Genomic DNA, 25,085 nt, shown 5'->3' with positions numbered 1-25,085 from the left:
TAACGCTCAGGGGGTGCTAATGGTATACCAGGGTTCTGAATAACATGGACTGTGGGAACAGGACCTAAAGGAGAGGGATTGGTAGGCTGAGGAGTAAAGAACCCACCCCCCATAGATGCCCCAACCGGGGTTTGAGAGGGAGGGGGAAGCGTTCCTTCTCTGATATAACTCTTCCCTTTCCTGACTAGGCCAGCCACCTCACGTCTAAGTGAGCCCACATCGTTTCTTAAATCATAGTTCTCTTGTCGTGTGGCATGCACTTCCTGCTGGAGAGCAGATATACTCTCCAACAAAGAAGTCAACACAGTATTCGTATCCATCGCTCGGGCTGAGGAAAAAATCGTGGGCTTGTCAATCTGTCACGACGTCAATGGAATAATACCACTAACCTCTGAGAGATGTCAGCAGGAACGATGGATAGATGAGAATCCCCCCTCCTCTCCAGAACGCACAACACACAGTGTAACGGAAACACAGCTATGTATATATGCCCTCTGGGGAAAAGGGAAGTGGATAAAATAATAAAGGCCGTTCCAGAGAGGCTTCTGAAGGATTTTCGGTTTGGTGTCCACCCACAATCACGCAGGTCTCAAAGAACCCCCCGGTAGTACTGCAGATAAAGAAAGAACAAGAAACCATCAATTAAGGACCCATCACTTCTAATAAAGTAATAAGCCAAACAGTCTAAGATGAAAATACTAACTATGGGGGGGGGGGGTGGACTAGAGCTCCAGAAAGTCTCTCGAGAATAATTCCAAGTAACAGCTAAATAATCCTTGTGGTAACGAAACGTCCTCAAAATCAGCAAGGATACTTGGTAAAAGTTCAAAATCAGCAAGGAGGTTCCATAAAAGGCAAAATCAGCAAGGGGAAAAAACAAAGATAAACAAAATCAGCAAGGGGCCTCTTCAGGCAGCACGTACCGGTACCGGCACGTCAGGGATTTCAAAATAGTATCTCACCAGAAGTACTCCCGTGACGGAGACGGCAACGCGCTCCTGCGCGGGTCTCAAAAACGTCACAGAAGAGCGAGACAAGCCGTCTTACAAATGCGGGGACTCGCAATCACAACAGAGCGAAGAAAGAAGTCTCGGTAACTGCAGCACCGAATAACAGCTCCGGTCGAGGCCGGATAACCAGAATCAAAGTACCTGAATGACTCAAAGGAACAGAAGATGGCTCCAACGCTTTCTCACACAGGGTCCTGATTGACAAGCCCAGAGCCGCGACCTCGGAAGGGATTTATCGACACAGCGTTTCCGGGTCTGTTCTCTCTGTGCCTCTGGGAACTGTAGTTCCGCATACGCCAGGCTCCCTCCGGTGGCGGTTTGCGGATATTGCATCTCCTAACAGCCATAACACACGCTGTGAATCCCCTTCCTTTCCTGGCACCCCACGTAATCGCTACACCACGTTACTCACGGTTATTTAGGTTATTCACGTGCAAGATTGTTTTCCTCTTTGAGGGTGTTTTCTGTACTTTTGGAGATGTTTTCTACTTTCGCAAGCTTCTTTAAGATAAGGGGGTGGGAGCGCGAGGAAAATACGTGCCAAATCCTTTGCTTTGGAATGCTTGCTGGAGCTTAGCAAGCACCAGTAAGTTTCCTTGCTGTAGAGGATCCTTTCTCATGCATTGAGAATATTATGAAATTGGAGTTTCTTGGCTAGGAAGCCAGAGCCAGATTTCCGCTGAGAGGTGGACGCAGCTGCTCAGTGCTGCATTTTCCAGCTTGAGGAGTCTCTTGACCCCAGGACTGTGATTTGGAATCCCCCAGTTTTGTGTGGGCTCAGTAGAAGTTGGGAAACAGTAGCATGCTTGGGGAAGGTATAGGGAGTGGTGTTGTGTTTGTATGGAACAATAATATCAGCAAAGTTCTAAATTTGCACTGCATCAACTCTCCTAACTTGACAGGCAAACCACCAACAGGACTTCCCTACGAGATCTGGGACAACATACTGCTCCACCAAGGTGAGGGTCTACAGGAGGCGAGATTGAAATGACGTTTTTAGAAACACTTGTATAAATGGCATTTCCACCAAAGAGCCTACAGAGATTGGGGTTTTGTGCTGGTTCCAGTTGTTGGAGGTGTAAACAAGATGATTGAAACATTGTGCATGTTGTACAGACTTGCCCACTACTTTCCATCTCTACACGAAAATACCTGCTACTATGAAAGTAACTAGGATGGGTAGTTCTAGTTGATGGCCCCTTTGGAAGTACTATATCACTTTTCTGATGTGGATGGGCTTACTTTCCTCTGTGATTGATTTCTACCTTATTGGTAGCAGGAGAAGTGAAATGTCTGTCTTCTATTATGACTGTTGTTATGGACTGATGTGATTTTCTCTAAATTTCTCAGGTGTAGAGGGGAGCAACTGTGGAGTACATGAGCAAATGTGATGTCTACAGGGGGGGCACAAAGTCCGAAGGTGAGTAACGTCTACTGTCAGGGAAGATGGTGGATCAACACCCCTCGTCAGCAAAGTGTGTATAATGTGTGGGATCCAAACCACACCACTTTGTTCCACTTCCAAGTTCATCACGACCAGGTAAGATAATGCTCCATCGAGCCCTGGAGGTATTGCTGTGTAACCAGGGCTGGTGTCTGCATGAAAGTCAGTATCCCAGAGGTGATGGGACATCAGCTGAAATCTGAAACTTACTTAAGAACTTGAGGATTTACCAAGAGTCTAAAAGCCTACCTGCCTGCTCAGAAAGGGAAGGAAGTGCATCTGGCCCTCAGCAGGAGAGAGTGTCCAAAATGAAGCCCAGCATATTCCAGGATGTGCTGGACAGACTACCAAAGGAGAGTGAAGCCAGTCCTGGCCCAATGACTAAGGACTACAGAGTCTTCTGGTCATCGGTGGTCGCTCCTACAGCAAGCTGTACACCGAGGTATGCACCAATTGCCATATACAAGCACTCACCTGCATCAGGCCCCAGAGCCTAAACTGCTGAATACGAGCATCTGCCTGCAAAAACCTCCAGGACCACAACAATTAAATACATACACCTTCTTGTGCTGGTCTGAAGGCTGAGACCATTGACAAAGCCGCCGAGTATGTGGGTCTGCCCATGACTCTGAGAGAGAGTCAGACTGCCATCCATGGTTTAACACCTCAGCAAGGAGAGTGAAGATGCTGACTATATTGGCCAAGCCTCAAACTCCGCAACGCACTGAGTAGGTAACTTGGTTTCCATGTCAGTACAGACTCAGAGACTGTGCCCAACACAAGGGAGCATAACTGTGGCCTTAAGCTTTGCCAACACAGACGTATTGGTAAAAGACTGTTGTACTTACCTACAGGCCCATCTTTGGGGTAATCAAGTGGCACCTATATGTCACCCCATCCTGCACCTATATCTTTGCCTGAGTCACACAAGAGAGAAGGGAGGTGGTGGAAGTGGGCATAAAAAGGTTTCCATATTTCATTAGATCCCATATGTGGTATACAACCCTGAAACTGACCACTTTTTGGATTGCGTAGATTTACCTAATGCTGTGTGATTAAAAGTACTTTCTGTTTCCTAAAGCATTAGCAATGGGCTGGGCAATACTTTGTAGTGTCTGTTGGTTGATTGTTGAGTTATGAGCTCTTGCCCACATACTACCTCCCTGAGAAGCCTGTTATGCTCGCCAGGGATGGACTGGCATATAATGCAATCAGGTAATGTCTGATGGGGTGGTGTTTCCGGTCAGTGTGTGTGGGACCGTTTTCTTTTAGCATTTTGTAGGCCTGTTTATGGCCAAGTAGTCCCGTTTTTAGTGTTGCTTTTTCTGATATTACCACAAGCATTGCCTGCTGTATACACAAATGCATGCAGTCTCCCATACATTGCAACAGACCCATGCAGCGTGTCTTTGCAAGTTCAAAACTGTCCTGATTTGGAAATGTGAACCACTTATTCTTAGCTATGTGGATCGCTAATGTGGGCTACTTCTTTTATTTTGGTGACGGGTCTATTTTTTGTTGCAGTCCAACCCTGCAGCTCACCCTCTGTTGGCCTGACAGTCGAATGTAGGAAGGGTTGCACTTAGATAATTCACAGATCCATAGTCAGATGAACACCAGGACATCAGTGGCAAACTACCATAACCACCACATGGAACTAGTAACCTTGAGGGTTCTGTTAAAATGTTAACTAAATCCCAATTTCTGAATCTGCATCACTTTGCAAGACTAAACAGCTGTATCTGTCAAATTTCCCAGGTCCATGCATGATATGCTACTCCAGTCTTTTTTTTCTTTGAATTTTGGTACTTGTAGTCCTGTTTAATCTATTCTAAAACAGGACTACAAGTGCCAAAATTCAAAGGAAAATACCTGGACCGGAGCATCACATCGCGCATAGACCTGGAAAACATGGCAACTATGCCTATGGGCAGAATCTCCTCAAGGATTTTAGCAGAACATAGAAAAGGGACTTCTTCAGAGAAACAAGGCAGCAGCATTCTATAACACTTCAGGATTTCATGCTGAGATCTCATTTTTTTTTGGGGGGGGTTTTTGAAGACCTTTATTATGCGGGAAGGTGTACATCATACAAAATATCCGTAAAGGCCCTCAGGGCCAGCTGAGCAGAGAACAAGCATGTAAACTACCAATTGGATGACACAGCCATTTAGCCGGCAACCCGAGGGTCCGGCGGCAAATCTAATGTACATGCGTATGTAATCAACTGGTATCTAGTTACATAAACAATAGATCTTGTGATTTTGTCTTTCCTGTCCAAAGTGGTTATGCTGTTTGCACCCAGCATTGGTGCCGTTATAGCAATCTCCCATGTCCCCACAGACGGTCCGAGAGGCATTTGTAGTGAGCCGATAGTGGGGGGGCGCTCAGTATGTGGTGTTTCACCAAGACCATATTCGCAATGCTGTCCATAAGTAGGCAAGATGTATGGTGGTATAGCACACTGAGGCATAATAGTAGGCGAGTGTGCGCGGCAGGGTTGGTCTGCAGCCATTTCGGTCAAGGCTCAGATGGCCAGTAATGCAATGTCTGTGTTCCTTCCCAGTGATAGTGTTGGGAGGTTGCAATGGACGTGGCCGTGGTTGGTAAGCCGCGCAGCGTGCTTTTAGTTAGCATGCGCGAGTGTGAGTGCAAGTCTACTCTTCACATGTCATGTAAGTGTCGTCGCGTCTCTGCAGAGTGTGAGTAGCGTATGGTCAGAAGGCATCGCTACCCAATTGTGATGCGTTGCATGTAGTGTCCTCGGTCGGGTTGAGTAATGGGTCTGGTCGGGGAACATGACCAGCGAACAAACTGTCCCCTATGCCTATACAATGGCGGGGAAAACCTGGGGTAGGAAGAAGGGGGGGGGGAAGGGGGGAAAGCGAGAGAGATCATCACGAGTTCTCATAGGTGGCCGCAACAGCGGAGTGGGGCGTAGCAGGGCATCTAGCACTGCGAGGTATGTAGTGGGGGGGGGGCACCATTCCCAGGGTGGGGCAGGCAGGTCCTGCCCGTGGGGAGCCATCGGAGTGTTAGCTAGTCCGTCATGAGGCGGTGACGTCGTCCATCAGCTTGATGGCCGTCCTCCTGCGGGGAGAGGGGGAGGGGGGGAGGCATCTACCTGTCAGCACCTACAGTCGTCCCAGGTAGGCTGGGGCAGTGGCAATGGTGGGTGTGCAGCGCATGCTGAGATCTCATGCTGAGATCTCAGTTTGTTTCAACAAAGCCGGCAGCAGTTACTAGTGTACTTTTTCTTTGCATTATGCCATTTGTAACTTTACTTTTCCTATAATAAATCTAGGTTTAAAAGCAGGAGATTGTAAACAAGAAGGGAAAAAAGCAACGCGTTTCGCACCGACGAAAACAAGAGACAGCGGCCTAGTCGTGAGAGTAAACGTTGTTTGTGTGAGCAACTGTCCGCCAAACTCTGCAGTCCTGCCAAGCGTCACGCAACAGGTGTGACGCTCACGCATTTCAGTGCGGTGATCCGCATCACCGCACTGAAATGCATTGTCACGCATTTCGACCTGTGCCAGGCGCGCCAGCGGCGCTCCTGTGCCCGGGCTCTCTCTGCTGTTCTGAGAGAGCCCGAGTGTCTTAACAGTTAACTGAGACTGTGGCTCTCAGCTCTGTGTAGCTGAGAGCGATGCGCGGCTATTAGACTCCTCACAGTGTCTGCAGGGGGGGGGCTGCTCTCTCGATACTGCAGGCAGCAGCTCAGAGCTGTCAATCACTATGTGGCGCACCAGGGGGCCGGGATTAAATCCTGAGGTGCCGGCCGCGGAAGTGCAGTCACGTCCGGAACTAGGAAGTGAAGAAAAGGGGCGGGGGATTAGAGAGTGCAGGCTGAGATCGGGTCAACCCTGCAGGTGAGAACCCGGTTTGGCAGCACCCAGTCTGACTTCACGGACACAAGGCACTGGAATTAAGGTGATTTATATGCATCATGTTAAGTTGCAAACTCCAAAGCTGTCGTGTTATAATTATTTTTACTAATTAAACTAAAGTTTGAAACTGTTATATGGTGCGCAGAGGCGTTTTTTAGTCTCTGCTACTGGGTTGATTTATGACTAGTGCATAGCTGCCAAGGTTTCAGATTGGTATGTGTGACATAATCATAATTTCAGTTAAATTTTGAGTGACATTTCAATGACTTTGAGTGACATTTTCTTGCATGCAAAAATAAGTAATGACCCTGACGATGGAAACAGAAATATCACAAAGTCAATCGTTTGACCAACGAGAAACTCTAAAAACTCACCAAACTAATGTGTGGTAGGCAGCTGAAAAATGAGTAGAGTACTGCAGAGTCAGACTGTGTGACCGCACAGTTGTAGTTGTTTCTGTGTTTGCGGCGGTTTTCATGATTGTTCCCTTATGACCAACCCTCCATGGTAATGAATTTATCGACCTTGGAAAGAAGAATGGTTGAGGAGGTCCTAATATGATCCAAATCTGTGTCTTGCAGGCTAGACACAGATTAGTAGCGTGTTCCTAATACATTGTAGCTTGCTAAGGAAATAGCCACTTTCTCTATAAAAATACCCATAAAGAAACTACTTATGAAAAACGTAATATTGATACGGTCTATAACGTACAACAAATCATCATTATACATAGTTTTGAAATAATAAAGTAATTGTATGTAAAATATGTTATTTGAAGGTTTTTGTTTGTACAAATAAGGAGGCAAAAGTCACTGAATGTCAATGATATTAGTGGATTGATAAATAAAGATGTTGGGATTACAGAAAAGTTATTCCTTGTGCTTGCTATATTATTTTAGTTCTGTCAGATTCGTCCATGTGCAAATATCACACAAGTGCTTCAAGACCCTGTAAAGCAGACACTGCCTAAAATAAACACGTACAAATAAAGTATTTCATGGCTACAATAATCCTCAGCCCTCAACCCACGGCCCATAATTCTACCAGTCAAAGCAAGTACAAGCTCTCACTTCATTACATTCTCTGTACCTGCTAAAAACCTCAGAGGACTTTGAAACTTCCTGAACTCCCTATGCGATTCAGAAGAGCACAAGGCACGCTGGAAAATAGAATACTGAGCTGAATTTCTATCGGACTCCTGCGCATTTTAGTTTCTAAAGTGTTGAATTAAAATTCAACCACGACGACAAAGTTATAGAGAAGTATTGTAATTTAACGGCATGAAAGCCACTAAAGGATCGAAAGAGATGCCTGGCTGACCTCGAGGCCCTCTTTCACGTCGATCAGCACGCGCTGCCTCTTTAAGGCGCGCGAGGCGTCCGAGGACTGCGGCAGGCACACCTGCGAGTCTTTAAAGCGGGCTGGCGGGAGGGCCCGTTGGTCTCGAGTAGCAGGACGCGCCTGCTCTCCAGGCCCCAAATCATGGAAGTGGCCCGAACCGTGCTCTGGTGCGTCTCCCTGTCCGCCTGCCTCCTGCTGCCCCCGGGCCTGTGCGCGCCCAGCAGCCCCACGGCGGAGCCCGGCGCCCTGCACGAGCAGGGCTACAGCATCCTGCCCCCGCTCCTCCAGGTCCTCTCGGACCGGCCCGGCTGGAGGAACAAGGCCTCCCAGCCCAGGCTGCCCCGGTCCAATGCCCGGGGCCTGCGCTACATGAAGCGGCTCTACAAGACGTCCACCACCCGCGAGGGCATCCCCCGGAAGCACACGAGCCACCAGTTCAACACCGTGCGGCTCTTCACCCCGCACGCCGAGTGCCACCCGGTCGAGGCCGGAGAAGTGCAAAGTGAGTATTTTCAGCGGTGCTCTCTTTCTTACTTCAGTCATCAAGGGTCTTCATGCTCCACAGCGTCAGGAGAAACTGCATCCCTGCCTGGTGGACCCAAGTCACGTGGCACCCCCGGCCAGTTCTAGCTTTTTAACTGACCTCACTTTACATGTTTGGTATTGGCGAGTGCACGTGTAATGGAAAAAATTACAACTACACGTTCCAGGATACAAAATATGGCCTTGTTGTGCCACAAATGAAAGGTGGCCTTTTGATGGATAAAATTATTCTACAGCGTCCGTTTCTTTTTTCTAGCTCGCTTAATGCATTCTGGGACCTGTGGTCTTAGTTCACGGTTGGCCAAATTAGTATGTATTATTTCAGACCCAAAGATTCGGGATTTAAAATTACTGCATACTTCGTTGTCACTGGACAGCTAGGACCACATCCTGAGCTCTCGTTCCCAAACGACTGTATTCTCGTCCTTTAGAATGCAGTGATGAATTTAAGTCGACTGAGACTACAACGTCCAGACTGCATTTTTTTTAAGTGAGACAGTAAAGCTTACCTATTCAGTCTTCCCAGTTGTGGTGTTAAAGGTGCCGTAAGCCATAAAATACTAGGCATGGTTTGATTTGTCCTTTTTACAGGCTTTTGTATTCTGGAAGCTGTATTTTTTAAAAAATTGTTGTGATGCCATTGCCCTCCCAAGAGTATACTGATGTGCATCTTGTGTGGACAAATGGTGCCCTAGTGGACTGGACTGCTCTAACCATGCCAAGACTTTCCACAACCTAAAGAGGGCTTTTTTACGTCCTGCAACATTGACAATCTGTAGCCGGGTGGAAAGCATTTGCCCCCTGAGTGCAGTGTGTACAAGTAGCACCTCAAAAATGTGTTTGAAATAACTCCCAATCATTGTGCTAAAGTTGTGACAAATCTCTGGTCTTTCTTGATATTCTTGCATTTCTATTGCGTTCTCTTTTATAAACGGATGGCTGTGTTCCAGGTTACTTTTGAGACGACAGTTCAATAACGTCGTCAAAACCTATAACAAGCAAAAACCTCCGTCACATTATTGCCGGATTCGCGGTCAGTTGTGTTGCGCCGTTTCACCCCTTCTGCCAGGAACAGCATGTTATTTCTCTTCTAGAATATCCCTTTGTTTGTTACCTGCTCGGGGGTTGAGATCTCCTGTGACGACATTCACTGAATAGGCGGCTTAAAAGCACGTCATCCGGTCATGTTGTCATTTCCGCTGTGTTGTGCAGGTGGGAATCTACGCTCAGGGCTAAGTGGGATAGTAGTAATTGATCCTTAAAACCCTGCAGGGTCAGATTCCAGCCGCAGCCCTTTGGCGCGTACTACCATCATTGCTTGGTCTCTTTTCACAATGGAAGTATCTCTCTTTTTCCCCAAGCAAGTAGCTTCTTCTCAGCTGTAAAAGCCCGCAGCCTGCCACGTGCTGCTACTACGTATGTGCTTGCCAGGTTTATGCCAAGATGACCTGCGGGAGGCCTGCTACACCGCCTCAGGAGTACACATCAGTACCACCGGGCGAGAAGGAAACTCTGACTTTCTCTCTCTGTAGTAAAGCCCAGCCAGCTGACACTGCAGCCAGTCTTGGCTGAGAAGCCACTTGAGTTCCAAGTCTCTGCAGCGCTATCCCGCGGCCCCTAAGTGTAGCAGGCAAGGCCTCTGTGATCCCAAGGGCTAGGGGAGGAATTGAAGGGCGCGTGCTTTGAGGTGCCTTGCATGTTGGCAAGGGTGGTTATGCCGAGATGTAGTTTTAACATAGGCGCTGGAAGAAAGGGTGTGGGGTGAGGGTGTTGCAACAGACGCAAAAAAACATGGTGGCGTACTGAAGGAGAATGAGCATTAAAGATGACTTTAAGTTTCGTTTCTTTACTGGGGTCAAATGTCAGGCTATTCTTCTTACAAATGTCTCCTGATTATTTTTTCATTGAGATTGTGTTTAATTTTCTTTGTGGGACTGCGAAGTGAGAGCATTTTGTAAAGTGAACTGTGACAATCTTGCAGATGTAAAGACTGCAGGATGTTGCTTTTCTAACACAAAAAATGTAAATGCCTATAAAATAACTGTACAAATATTTCACATTAAATAAGGTGTTGGGAAAGCTTTTTTTGTAATTCTGCATTAAGATGGAAACTAGTCTTGTGATGAGATCAAAAGAAATGGATGACCGTAAACTACCACAACATGATTTAATGTGACTGTGTGCTCCAAAATGCACTCTTACCTCTCTATGAATGGACAAGGCTCATTTGCAACACTTGCTCTTTGTGATGCTTGGTTTTTTCAGAATCCCTGAGTTCTATGACGCAACCTTGTTAGCAACACCCCAAGCCTGAGTCTGTAAACTGTTCCAGCACAACTGAGTAACAACTACATTGGCCATAACCAAAGCAGCACTCTGTGTAGAACCAATAACCTAAGCACAATCATAGCGTACCTCGAGTTAGATCAGTGTACCATGCTCAGTGACATGCCTGGGCCATGTGTGCATTCTAGAAGGCCTCAGCAAAAATTAAAGCTCATTGTTCTACTTATCCCCATTCATACAATCTATATAGAAGAAGAAGAGTTTGCCCTAGTGCTGGTCAGCCAAAAGTCGTAGAGAAAAAAGAACTATATAACTATCGGACCTGTTGACCACCACTCTGGTAGGTTTCTGCTCTACCAGAAGCAACAAATACCAAAGCAGCATCTAATGGATGATTGGTTGATGGTGACCGCAGGAGATCAGTATTGATCTGTTTGATGCCTTTGGGTATTTAATATCCACTTTCTAAGGTTTTTTTTTTTGTGTGTTTTTGAATGCGATCTTCATTTGCAAGGAGCAAGTTAGTAACAATACTCTTTTTCTGTTTCACTGCCATGCCAACATTTGGGCTTTGGTATTCCGCTGTGATCTATATATTTTTTTCTCAGCATTGCCCATCAGTTTTCATTTATTGTCTCCTTGCTTGGTAATAGTGGTCCACCATCTGGCAAACTGTGCTACTATAAGCCATTATTGAGGACTACCAAAAGATACATAGTCTCAGCAGGTGAAGAATGTATTTAGTTTTAAGAGTCGTTAGGGAGAGAACATTGCCCCTCATCGCTTATCCAGTTTGCACGGATTTCCTCTCAGAGGAAAATCCGACTTGAGCCACTCAGCCATCGATGGTGGAGCATTCCATGGTGGGCCCCTCTCCTTCTCCATATGGCTGGCTACAGACTGCTTTAGCTTTTGGGTGCCAGCATTAATGAGCTATGTACTGGACTATGGGATATTTTGGATGGATACATTTTGCTATTGACTTATTACTTAATTGAAATTGACACAATTTCACATGCATGGAATAATGGTGTCTGTCAAGTCAGACATGTTGGTTTTCAGTGCTTGACTGTCTTTTGGCAGCACTGAGATCCATTCTACTGAACATCAGATGTGTACATTGTCATTGAAATCCTTGTCATAGGTGAAGCTGAAACATTTTCTTTCTTTACAATTTTTTACTTGACTAATGGCACCAACATATACCTACATATTTACAGGGTCGGGCAGGAACGGACTGTTGGCCCGGGCACCAGAATTAAAGTGGCCCCCATTAGTGAATATGATAGTTAAATCAAGAAAAGGGACAATTTTTACAAGATTGAGCAGTCTTGAACTTGTAAAGACACGCTATATGGGAGACTGCAGGCTTTTGAGCGTGCTGCAGTGGATGTTTGTGGTAACTGAGACATCAACACCAAAAACAGTCCCAGCAGACCATAAAACGGGCCCACAGTAAGCCAGAACAAGCATTTACAATGCAATGGTTTTGCCTTTGTTAAAGTTTGAGCTATTGGCATTGCTCTTGACAATATTTTTATTTATGTTTTTTTTAACATAAATAAATGGCATTGTCATTTACAATGCCACTAGCTTGATCTCTCGCAAATGACACACACAAACACCCACAGAGAGCCCCCCAATACACACCCACACAGAGCCCCCCCACACACTGCGAGCCCCCCACACACTGCGAGCCCCCCCAGACACTGCGAGCCCCCCCAGACACTGCGAGCCCCCCCAGACACTGCGAGCCCCCCCAGACACTGCGAGCCCCCCCAGACACTGCGAGCCCCCCCAGACACTGCGAGCCCCCCCAGACACTGCGAGCCCCCCCAGACACTGCGAGCCCCCCCAGACACTGCGAGCCCCCCCACACACTGCGACCCCCCCACACACTGCGACCCCCCCCACACACTGCGACCCCCCCCAACACACTGCAAGCCCGAGCCCAAGCGTAGTTACAGGCAAATAGAAGGGGGTCACGTAAATGAAAAGGACGAGAGTTCGTAATGATACGTGTATTAAGCACACAAACGCACTGGAGAATGAATAAAGGCAGTTACGCAGGTGACACTGGAGAGTGGTAGGAGAAGGTAATATAGTGTCATATAGTGACATGTAAGAAGCTCAAGTAGTGCATGGTCTAAAAACAGTCTCTGGGAGAGTCTACATCGAAAGAGGATATTAATATTGTGTGTCAATAACACAAGAAGAACCCCACAAAGGTATACAAGTAACAGAGGAGGGCGGGGGGGAGGAAATCATGGAAGAACCGCTAGTCGGAAGGAATGTAAAATGATGCACGTTTCACCTGCTGCGCTCTGTGGATGTCCAGGTTCTCTTCGGAAGACTAAAGAAAAGAAAAAAAGTACGGGGTGATTATCAGAGGACGAGAGTGCGAGCGGCGTGATGACTAACAGTGACAGGGGGTCTTACTGTGGTGGCGACTACTGGATACAAAGTCGGCCACGTGGTAAAAAGTACAGTAAACGACCAGGGCACCCCGTGCCAAAGGTGGGAGTACTGTACTGGACTTGCCCGCCCTGTGTCCGGTAAATGTGTGATGTTTGCAGCTTGGACTGTCGTAAGTGGCAAGTGGGACACAGCCAGAAGGGCTGGCCAAAAGAAGGCCAGTACAGCAGTTTTGTGTCAATATGGGTTCGTTTAATAGTGGTTTCTGTATGAGTACACCAGTACATGGATTTGTGGAGCCATGGAAAACGTAGGTAAGGTAAAAAGGCTAGGGGGGGAAAGACAGGCGACATCCTTAGCCTTTTTACTTTCTTTGAAATACCATTAGAATGCACAACCAGCCACAAATGTCCCCCATATTTCTTTAGTGGATGTTTCTGTTCTGTGAAGATGCCTTAACATTCTATCCACTTTTGCTCAATGTCCCTGGGCCACTATGATTTCCAATTGACTACTTAACTTCCCTCCGAGATACAGCAGTGTGTCGTGAAAGGTCTTAATTTGCATTTTGTGAAGGAGGTAGGCTTTTCTTTTGGGTGCTAAGGTCTGTTCTTTGTCCCAGGCCATCCACTCCTCACCCCACCTAGCCTGCCCTATTCATCTCTCCACTTATCCCCTGCTCCGCCGGCCCTCCTCCGTCTTTTCCACCTGCCACGCTCTCTCCTACTGACTGCATGTGTTCTCCCCTCCCCCCCCTCTAATAGACTTGTAGAGAGGGAAGGACAGATTCAGTAGTACTAGTGCGTGTTTTCTCCCTCAAAGTCCCTATTTCCTCTCTCCCCACCCCAGCTGCTCTTTTCTGCCCTTTTCATTCCCATGTCTCCCCATCTCTGTTCCCCTTCAGCTCGCGCTCAGTCCCCCCCCCTCCCTCCAGTGCTCCCTCTGTCTCCCTCCTTTGGTCTGCACATGTCCCACACTATCTCCCCAGATCTCTCTCTCTTTCTCTTTTCACTCCGTCTTTCTAGCTCTCTCGTGATCTCTTCCGTGCTCACTCTCTCGTGCGGTCTGTCTTCTTGCTCTTCTCCCCCCGTGTCTCGTCTGTCACATCTCCCGCGGTCTCCTCCTCTTCCCTCCTCTCTTTCGCCCATCTCGCGTCCTTTCTCCTCCTCTTATCATCCCGCCGTTATCCCACCTCACCCTTGGTCGCTCTGTTGCTGTTCTGCTGCATCTTCTTTCGCCCCTGCTCCCTCTCCTGCGCTCTCTCAGTGTTGTCCTTTCTCTCTCCCTCTTTCTGTCAGGCACTCTCCGGCTCTTTAATCTCTCTCCCGCTTTACCCGCCTTCCTTCCTTCTCTCCACACCTTCCTTCCTGTCTCTATCGTGTTCGGTTTTTCTTCTTTACTTGGCTGCTCTCGCACTCCCTAATTGTTCTCTCTTTTTTTTCCTCCTTCCATCGCGTCGTCTGCTCGCCTCCCTCCCCAATGGTACCCTCCTCTCTCCCGCGCTCTCTCTCTTCCTATCTGTCTGATGCTCTTTTGTCTTTTTTCCTCCTCTCCCTCGTGTAGGTGTGTTTTTTCTCTCTCCGTCTTTCGCTCAGCACTCTCCTCATCTCTCCGTCACTTCGTCTGTCTCTCAGTTTCTCCTGCTCTCTGCCCACCTCTCGTGTTCAAACCTCTCCCGTCTGGAAGTGTTAACTCTTGAAATGTAAGTTCACCCCTTCGACGCTCATGACTAGCTCAGCTCGTCATGAGTTACGCCTCTCGTACGCTCATGACGAGCTGAGCTCGTCATGAACCGTGGGTTTTCGCAAAAGTCAGCGCACAGCGGGAAAATGCGCCGCACGCGTGGGGTTAAAGAATGGATAATTAGTGCTTATAGATTTGATACTTGCATTGGACTTACAAATGATCCGAAGAAACTAAATATGAGCGCACAAACTTTTCTTGCATACATAGTGGGCATGGCTTACTTACTTTAGCTAATGTTGATATAGACAATATCAACAGATTGAGACAGATACATTGCTGAATGGAACGGACAGCGTTACTCAGCCTTCCAATCCTCCTGTGTCTTTATTTGGCTGTAGTCATCTCCTCGTGACGTACACTCATTTATCCACTATCTTTCACTTCTCTTTAAGTTGTAATCAGTTTTCCTTTCCTGCATATACCAATCTGGAAAAATGGAGTGGTTCTTTCGAGAACAATTAAACAAGCTGCTCCAGCAATGCAAACTTTGTGTTGCAATTTTCAATGCAATGGCACAGCAGCTGCTTCTGTAGATATTCTTAACTTTATTTTACAACATGTATTACAGCTAACTGCTAATATTCTTATACGTATTTAATTTATTACACAAAATAAGTTCTTATGTGTATTTATTATCCTATTTTCACTGTCGTTAAAATAGTTGAAATGAAAAAGAAGGAAGGCAAAGAGAAGAACGTGGAGGGAGGAGAGGAAGAATAAATAAATAAATATATATATGTATACACACACACATATATTTATGAGCAAGAAGGAAAAAATGACCAGATGCGGAACAGACTACAAGGAGCACAAACATAGACCAGAGTTGTTAAGTACAAGAGGCAGCGATGGATAAGGGAGGTAAGCTAGAGAGAAGCAAGGTCACGAATACACGAATGACCAGTTCACAGGAAGCAAGAGATGGATGGAGGAGCAGAAGACAGACTGAAGAGGATGAAGACAGTGATCAGGGAGACTAAGAGAGATAACATTTTAGCTGGGTAGAGACAAGGGTAAGAGTCCGAATTCTGTCTCCAGGAAAGCGGAGAAACAGACCGGACTTCAGGACGCCGTGCAATGGACACTGACAACTGTCAATGACTGGAGAGTACGGACGGAAGAACTGAAGCAAAGGATCGAAGAGCACACCTCGGTTGTGTGCAGCGGGATGAAGATGGAACAGAGTAACAGGACAAAAACAAAAGTTTGACAAAGACAGGCATAGGGTGAGGACACAGAAACGGAGGGTGCTACAGTGTCTCAACTGAAGATTTAGCAAATTTCTGTCAAGTTGTGTTTACAAAAACTACCAACGTATTCCTGTACACTGGGGGTAACAGAGCCACTAGGACAGAGCTCATATTTTTCTATGCATCCATTATCTCCTATGGAATTTATATTTCGTTGCCACGGCTGTGAGGGAGTAACACGAGCACCGAGATCAAATTCAGGCCCGCAGTCTGATCTGCGGCGCTCCGAGGCAGAAGGATTCCAATTCCGCAATACTCTCTCTCATACGATTCAAGAGCTCATCGGGTGCTTTCAAACTCCATTGGCAGGTGTGAGTGCGCGGAAGATTGTGTTCCTGAAAAGCAATTGGGAGCCCCGTAAAAGGAATCGCAGCGGTTGCCCTAGTAGAGAGACACAATCTTGAAAAGGGTGGCGCAAGACATCTTTCTATTTTTGCTATCAGTGACTCACTCACTGCTCAAATTTATAACGAGTGCAACCTGAACGCTTCGTTTAGGCGAAATGTAACACAGATCGAGCGCCATTTGCAGCACATCACTGCCACCTAGCGGAATTAGCTGGAAAATTCAATTTATACATTTTTTTTGCCGCTAGAAAACCTAGTTTCTTTCTCGAGAAGACAAGTCTTGGGGCGTGCACAGTTGTGCAAAAAGCGAGATAACGGCCGCAAGCTGAAAGACACAATCGGGGCAGAGGCGCTTTTACCATCACCAGCTCCGTGGTGGAAGGGAGTAGGAACCGGAGGATCGCAGAAGTGCCGGCAATGCCGGACCAGATTCGGGGGCGTTCCCGGCTTTCGGCTGACGTCGCGTGACGTCGGCAAAAGCCAAAGAATCTCGGGAACGCCCCCGAATCTGGTCCGGCATTGACGGACAGGCCCCTCGTCCAATGGCTAGGCTCCATTTATGGAGCCAGCCAATGAATGACGAGGGCCGACCCAAAGCCACACTACAGTTCTCATCAGGATTTCGCCTGCGCGAAAAAGATGCGCAGAGCGCATCTTTTCGCCAGGCAAAACCTAAAAAACGGCACGCACACAGTGATCTGTCAGAGTAGCCCTTCAGGCACTGTCTGTTTACCTAATGGGCCAGTACACCCCGGCTTATGTACTATGGCATTGACACGATGGCTTTGCTAAGGTTTGTTACTTAACTGATGTTGTTGGCAGTGCCTCTGTGCACAGGTGAAGTAGCTAGTACAGCTGCACAGGTAAAGATGAGGGGTTGGTATGCGGTGCCCTTCTAATAATTGTATGTTAAAGCTCTGGCAGGAAGTGGGCCAGTGCAACCGATGGATTGGTTGACATACAGTTGGCCAGGAGGGGTGAGAAGGTAACCTTGTGCAGACCAACCATTGTAATTGAGCGCAGCCTTAATTTTCCGACTTATGGTTGAGGGAAGGGAGCGGGTCAAGTCTGACAGTAGCTGTACAAGGGAAACATCCTTTACAACGCAACTTTTACCACGCAGTGCCTTTACGACGCAACCATTACAACGCATGTCATTACAACACATTGCGCTTTGGGGCGCTCTAGGATAGGGAATAGATTTAATTTACTATCCAACACCTTCCCTACTATCACAGGGACTGGAGTTGGAATAGTAAATTAAACTATTCACTATCCAGCACCCCAAAGCGCTATGCATTGTAAAAACTGCGTCGTAACAGCATGCGTGGTGAAAGCATGCGTTGTAGTGTCATACATCCCTGTACAATGGTACAACTATATTCATAGCATTAAACATCTATTTTGTTCTCAGTCAGTTGAGGCTTAATGACCTAATTAAATGCTTAAGGAGGGAGGGGAGAACTACAGAGTTTTGTCTTCACTTTCTTCTTCCGAAAGTCCCTGCCTCGGGTTCCTCACAGAGGAGAATGTGCAGAGACCTGGCCCATGCACAGTCACTAGAGCACTTCTGCTGCACGCAGACCAGATGGCCGTAAACTCCTATGGCAGTTGGGTTGGTCCCTCATGAATAAGTTTTCAAAGCTCTGTTTGCCCTAGGTTTGAACTGCAGATCAAGTGAGTTGAAGAGCAGCATGCCTCCATAGTGCCCAATTATTATTATTATTATTATTATTATTATTATTATTATTATTAAAATTTTATATAGCGCACAGCTACCCTTGGGCATCCCGGCGCTTTCTGGACTCAGTTAAAAAACAGTATGTTTAGTGCAGTTAAGCAGGGAAGAGGTAGGTTTTAAGACCTTTGCGAAATCGCAGTGCGCAAGTCTCAACGCGCAATTCTAAAGGAAGCAAGTTCCAGAGCTTTGCTGTGTGAACTGAAAACCTTCTCCCGCCTGTCCTAGCCCTTTTAACTCTAGGGACTACAAGAAGATGTTTTTGATCGGACCGCAGTGTTGTACTGGCTTTATATGGGACCACTAGATTCCTCAAAATTGGAGGGCCCTTCCCCCGGAGGATTTTGTGGGCAGTGCAGAGTGCCTTAAATTTCACTCGTTCTCGCACTGGCAGCCAGTGCAGCGCCTTCATGGCAGGTCGGGCAGACTGTGATCTAGGAATGCCCATAAGTAACCTTGCCGCCGCATTCTGAACCTGCTGGAGTTTGTCTAGGGAGGATTCCGGAGCACCCAGGAGGATGGAATTGCTGAAGTCTAACCTCGATATAATCAGCCCCTGGATTAGTAGCTTCCTTGAAGTTACCGGCAGGAGAGGCAGGATTTTACGCGCTGACCGTAACAGAGCAAAACACACTCCGGCAGTCTTCTTGGCGTGAGCCCTAAACGACAGGTCTTGCTCTATCCAAACCCCTAAGCTCTTAATCACCTCTTTAGAGGTGGGGAAATCTCCCATGCAGCTCGGCCAGCTGGTCAGAGGGAGCCGGGGGTTTTTACTCCCTAACAGCATTACCTCTGTCTTTGACCCATTCAGCTTCAGGGCTGACTCATCCATCCAGGTGTGGACTGCCGACAGGCAGGAGTGAAGTAGGTCAGGATTCTCTGCCAGTTGGGATAAGGCGACCACCAGCTGCGTATCATCAGCGTAACTGACGATCTTTATGGCATAGGGGGCCACCACATCCTCCAGGGGGGCCATATAGACATTAAATAATGTCGGGCTGAGTGACGAGCCCTGTGGCACACCACACTGGAGGGGGATAGTTTTGGAGCGATGTTTGCCCTCCCACACCTGGTACGACCGTCCGGAGAGAAATGACCTCAGCCATTTCAATGCCACACCTGACACCCCAACCTCAAACAGCCGTTGAATCAACACCTGATGGTTCACGGTGTCGAACGCCGCACTTAGGTCCAGGAGGATCACTGCCACTGAACCCCCTGAATCCAAGATGCGTCTCGTTTCATCGACGACTGCGAGGAGGGCCGTGTCGGTGCCCTGGCCCGGACGGAAGCCGGTTTGTGAGTCTCGGAGCAGACCATTAGCCTCCAGAAAACCAGACAATTGTTCATTCACTAACCTTTCGGCAATTTTGCCAATACCCGGCAGCCGAGAAATGGGCCTAAAGTTTGAAAGATCCTCAGGATCTAGGTGTGGCTTCTTTATCAGTGCTTTTACCACTGCTGTTTTCCAGCTTGGTGGCACCGAGCCTAGGGCAAAGGAGGCATTCATCAGGTCCGTAACCGGGGCCGCAATGGAGGCTGCTGCCTGTTTAAGGAACTTCATAGGCACAGGATCCATTGGAGACTCACTTTTCAGGGATCTGAGGACCTTTACCACCACCTCCTCCGCTACTGGGCCAAATGTATCTAGATTGGGAAGTAACCCATTGGGCCGAGAGGTTATATTAATGTTATCATTATGAAGCGACATCCGGGGCTGAGGCAAGGAGTTTAAAATCTTTTGAATTTTGGATTGAAAAAAATCTGCGAGCTCCGTACACTTATGTTCATCATAGATGACCACAGGCTCGGGGACTTTAAGGAGTTCTTTGACCACTTTAAAAGTCTCTCTGGCAGAATTTGCGGCAGATTGTATGCGCTCTTCAAAAAATTGTGTTTTTGCCTGTCGAAGAGCCAATTTGTAGCCCCTCATCGCTGCACGGTACTTCTCCTGCCTAGTTGCCTCCCAGTTCTTTCTCCATAGTCTTTCCAGCTTTTTACATTCCTTCCTTGAGGCTCGAAGCTGGGCATTATACCATGGGGCAGAGCCAATTCTCTTTTCCCTCTTTTGGACCTTCTTATTAGGGATCAGAGCGTCAAGTGAGGCCGTCAACCATTGATTGAGATCAGCATCTCCCTTGATAGGGTCACCATCAAGGGAGAGAGGCGTCTCTTCCAGCTTGGTGGTCCAGTCGTTTATCGACAGCCTGGACCAGGCTCGATCCACCACATAAGCCTGTTTGGCAGTAATCAGAGGTGAGTCAACTAGCCAAAGTGCTGATACCAAAAAGTGGTCGGACCATGGAAGTGGAAAGGCTGGCCTCACTACCAGGCGGCGAATGTTAGAGAAGAGAGGGTCAAGTAGATGCCCTTTCTCATGCGTAGCCCCTATGTTGGCCAATGCCAGCTCACAGGCTGTCAGATCGCCCTGAAGATCACCAGCTACTGAATCAGTAGAGTCGTTGAAATGTAGGTTGAGGTCTCCCAGTACTAAGAAGTTGGTCGTGGCTGAAGCCAGGGATGTCACGGTTTCCACTAGGGAGCTGGCAAAGTTGCCTAAGGATCCCGGAGGGCGATAGATCAATAAACCCGACAGCGAAACTGTAGAGCATATCCGTAAAGAAAAATGGCAGCTCTCACAATCAAAGATTAAGCCATTCTGGGCTTTACACGCATAGGTATCCTTGTATAGGATCGCTATGCCACCGCCTCGTCCCTCCCCTCGGTCGAGATGGTACAGGAGGAAACCCGGCGGGAGGGCCTGCACTATATCGGCCTCGGAGCTGGGGGTTATCCAGGTTTCAGTTAAAAACAGGATATCTAGCTCCTGATCCTGGATAAGAAGATTGATTTCTATAGCATGCCGCGGGAGGGAACGGCAATTCAACAACCCCAGCGAAATGGTAGTTTTACCTTTGTTGGAGAGAGTGGATTTAATCAGCTTGGGAGCAGCTAAGGATAGCTGGTTAGCATCAGCCGAATTACCTCTAGTGGTATGCGGAAGACGTAGTGCAATGAGCTCGTCCCGAACATATGTGCGCCTAGCGCGAGCCTTTAGGGCCAGAGTGCCAGGCCCCTGGCCCGTCTGGGCCCAGACGGGCTGGACTCTGGCATGACTCCGGCGCTGAGCCGGCGCTTCCGCTGCGCGACTCCATGGTGACTTTAAGTAGCTGCGGCGCCTCCTATGCCGAGCACTGAAACGCTCACGGGGGTGGGGCCTGTAGATCGTCCCTAACTACCCCTAAGATGGCGGCGGTAGATTCGAGCTGCCTAAAGACCCGCGAAAAGCGCGGTGGAGGGCACAATTACAGTGCAAGGTAAGTGCTACACTGCTCTTTATTTAAAAACGGGGGAAAATAACAGAAACAAAATAAAATACCAAAACGGGCTATTTATTTTAAAATGCGTGTCTAAGCCACAGCGCAGTGCACCTTACAAGGTTACTCCTCACTAGGATTCACAGGATCAAAATAGCGCTTTCCCAATTATCACACACCAACCTTAGTCCAGGACCCGCCCGCCTGCAGCCTCCGTCTTAAGTAGCTGCGGCGCCTCCTATGCCGAGCACTGAAACGCTCACGGGGGTGGGGCCTGTAGATCGTCCCTAACTACCCCTAAGATGGCGGCGGTAGATTCGAGCTGCCTAAAGACCCGCGAAAAGCGCGGTGGAGGGCACAATTACAGTGCAAGGTAAGTGCTACACTGCTCTTTATTTAAAAACGGGGGAAAATAACAAACAAAATAAAATACCAAAACGGGCTATTTATTTTAAAATGCGCGTCTAAGCCACAGCGCAGTGCACCTTACAAGGTTACTCCTCACTAGGATTCACAGGATCAAAATAGCGCTTTCCCAATTATCACACACCAACCTTAGTCCACTCAAATTTGTATGTATATCCTGGAGATACGAGTTTCCTTTATCTAATCAGCACTTGATTTAGAGGCAAGGGTTTTATTTAACATATTGGTGATTTGAACATGAGTCCTAATTTGCTATTGTGCTGTGGGCATGTTTTGTATAGTTCTCAATTTTTAAATTTTTTTTTCTCCTTTCCTCAGGAGACTTTCAATCCCTTGATCTGTTCTTCAACATGGATCGTGTTACTGTTATGGAGGAGTTACTAAAGTCAGTCTTTCTCTACTCTGTTGGCCGATCTGCTTCTTATAACATCACCTGCATATACCACCTGGCTGTCCATGACCACACAATCCCACATCAGGTGTGCTCACGTGCCATGCACACCTTTGTTTTTGATCTCGGAAGAAGGCAACGGTGGGTTGAGATTGATGTCACCAATTTCCTGCAGCCACTCATGTCCTTAAATAAGAGACGGGTCCACATGGCTGTGAATTTCACTTGCCTACGAGACAACCAGCACTACGGACAAGATGAGCTACTTCAGATGGCCTCTGTGCCTCCGTCCCTCCTTCTGTACCTCAACGACACCAGCGAGCAAGCCTACAACAGGTGGAGCTCATTCCGACCCACAAAGAAACCTTCACTATGGTATAGTCAGGGCGGCCATCTTACTAATCTTATTGAGGGCTTGGGTCCTGGTTCACAAGATCAAGTGGCTTCTCGTCAGCGAAGGGGTCCCCAGAATGAAGACCTTCAAGAAAGCACACCTGCTTTTAACTTAACCGCCTACATTCAACGGATTCTGTTGACTCAAAATGATGATGAGTGTGAACTTCATAACTTCAGGTTAAGTTTCCGACAATTAAGCTGGGACAAATGGATAATTGCACCTCACAGATACAACCCTCGTTATTGTAAAGGTGAATGTCCTAGGTTGCTCGGACATCGTTACGGGTCTCCTGTGCATACTATAGTGCAAAATATCCTCTACGAAAAAGTGGACTCTTCGGTTCCTAGGCCTTCATGTGTTCCCTCTGAATACAGCCCAATGAGTGTTTTAACAATCGAGCCAGACCGATCCATTGTCTACAAAGAATACGAAGACATGATTGCCACAAAGTGCACATGCCGATAAGGTTCAGTACTGTAAAGAGGTCTTATTACTTGTGGTAACTATTGCTGCTCAAGATCTAACACTCTAAGCACCTTTTCACAAATTATTACGCACTTAACATACATAAAGTTCAACACTAGACCCCTAAATTGCAGCCTGGTGTTGGGAGTGGCACTACCAGATAATAGCATCACCTGTATTTTGATGGGGTACTGCAATTATGAGCGGACCAATTCGACAGCTGTTACTGCCAGAAGTAATATTTCCTCCTTGGTTGTTGCACCATGTTGATGGAGGGATATACTGTCTTTGGCAGTACTGCTTGATGAGTGCTGTTGGTTTAAGCAGCATCACCAATTGGTGGTCTTCCATCTGTGTCCTGGCAAGATTTAGATGCCGTTATTGCCTTGTCTGAGTTTTTACAGGCAATACTTTAGTACCACCCTGCAAACGTATCTGCCCATTAAACCGACAGCAAGCAAAATCATACTATCTGAACATTAAAAATAGACTGATGGGGTACCTGACTTCTCAGTAGTTTAAGTTTATTTTCTATGACTCACATTGCACTCATTCATTTACCAAATATGAGCTTTTCGGAGTTGTACTCCATCTCAAAGCTCTTATTTAGACCTGAGTATGCAATAGAGAGCCTGAGTAAGAACATCTCGTGCAATCAAGTAACTTATTTGAGATGTAATGCTGTTCGTTATTTGTTCTGAAATATAATTCTGCCTTCTGTTTCTACTTTAATTCTACCTGTTTTTTGTACTGTGTTGTACGATGTGTTCTAGTCTAATTTGGGTTATCTATATAAATGTTTCTCAATGTAATCGACATTTTAAGTTGGCAGAGTGGACTTTTTTTATATCCACAAGATTCTGGGCACACAAAAGGAGGTTTTAGAATTGTTTCATGTTTAGATCATCTCTGAAGTTTTAGATGTGATTTTAGAGACCAAACAGATGGTTGTCCAATGGACAACTTCCCTCCTTGTATAGTGATGTTCAGTTTCCAGGTTGTCCAGGTTTAGGGACAACCTCCATTGTCCAACTCTAAACGTGTTCTCTTACATGAATTAAATACTTCAAAGGTATTTGAACAAAGTCGCAATGAAGTGAGTTTATAAATGCTTTTTCTTTTCCATATTTGTAAAAACAAGCACTTTTGCTGTTATCCCTGTTGGGCAAAAGCACGTTGGTCCTTAATTTAAAGAAAAATTGTTTTGAAGCAAAAGTGGGAAATTTAATTTGTGGTTTAAAACGCACATTGATCAACATCGATGTATTTCTTATTTTCTTACAACTTGTTTTTCATTTTGAAAAATGCTATTTGCACTTTTGGTCCTACAGGGTTTATAAAAGAACGGATGAAATAGCACTCAAAATAAAAATGGGTCAAACCATGTAATTTGTTTCTTATTATTTTTGAGTCATATTGTTGGATTAGAGCGGATGTATGTGCCAGAAACATGTGGCACATACACTTTCAAAGTGTTCCACTGATTACTCTGGATATGGTGTAAGTCCATACTATTGCGGGGATTTTGCCCAAAAGTAGAATTATGCTTAGGCCCATAGAACATCAGCAGGTAGACTGTCACCATACCACCTTAGTACATTTGAACCTGAGTCCGACTAACTATGGTGCCTCACTTGCCCTCCTAACCTTACCAGAGAAACAAGTGAATTGGCACCCCAGAACACAATACACTCGCCCCTCTCACAGATTGTGGTATCAGGACACCCCTTTCGCTCTCTCACTGTTACTCATACACAATACAATAAACAAGACACAAATGAAGTTTCAAATGTTTATTATAAAATGCTGTATCAGTGTATAATGAGCAAACCAATGCATATCCAAAATGCTGCTTGCATCGCTATTGAACTAAGTATTATAAAATGTCTTGTAATCAGATAGATTTAACCTAAACACCCCACCCTCTTGCTGAAGCTAAATGATGCTAATCCAAATTATCTGGGATTAGTAGTGGACACCGTACTTTACAGACCCTCCAGGGTTTCGCGATTTTGCGATTTGCAAAAAAATCGCGAAATCGGCAGTTTTGTAAAAATGCAGCGATTTTTACAAAACTGC

General features: G+C 46.7%; 1 protein-coding gene across 1 annotated transcript; it reads left to right on the top strand.

Annotated features, from left to right (window-relative positions):
* The first annotated feature begins 7,753 nt into the window (after positions 1-7,753).
* On the top strand, positions 7,754-23,210 carry GDF9 (growth differentiation factor 9). Its single transcript, XM_078650664.1, has 2 exons — positions 7,754-8,187; positions 22,072-23,210. The coding sequence occupies exons 1-2, from the start codon at positions 7,827-7,829 to the stop codon at positions 23,004-23,006; spliced, it is 1,296 nt and encodes a 431-aa protein (XP_078506790.1). The 5' UTR covers positions 7,754-7,826; the 3' UTR covers positions 23,007-23,210.
* The last annotated feature ends 1,875 nt before the right edge of the window (positions 23,211-25,085 follow it).

Source organism: Lissotriton helveticus, chromosome 7, assembly GCF_964261635.1.
Source record: "Lissotriton helveticus chromosome 7, aLisHel1.1, whole genome shotgun sequence".
NCBI lineage: Eukaryota > Metazoa > Chordata > Amphibia > Caudata > Salamandridae > Lissotriton > Lissotriton helveticus.
Note: the sequence above shows the minus strand (reverse complement) of the source record. Positions and strands in the feature narration are given on the sequence as shown.

Coding starts and splice junctions, on each gene's coding strand:
- GDF9 (XM_078650664.1), top strand. CDS start 7,827: ATGGAAGTGGCCCGAACCGTGCTCTGGTGCGTCTCCCTGTCCGCCTGC. Junction 8,188..22,071: donor CGAGGCCGGAGAAGTGCAAA/GTGAGTATTTTC, acceptor TCCTTTCCTCAG/GAGACTTTCAATCCCTTGAT.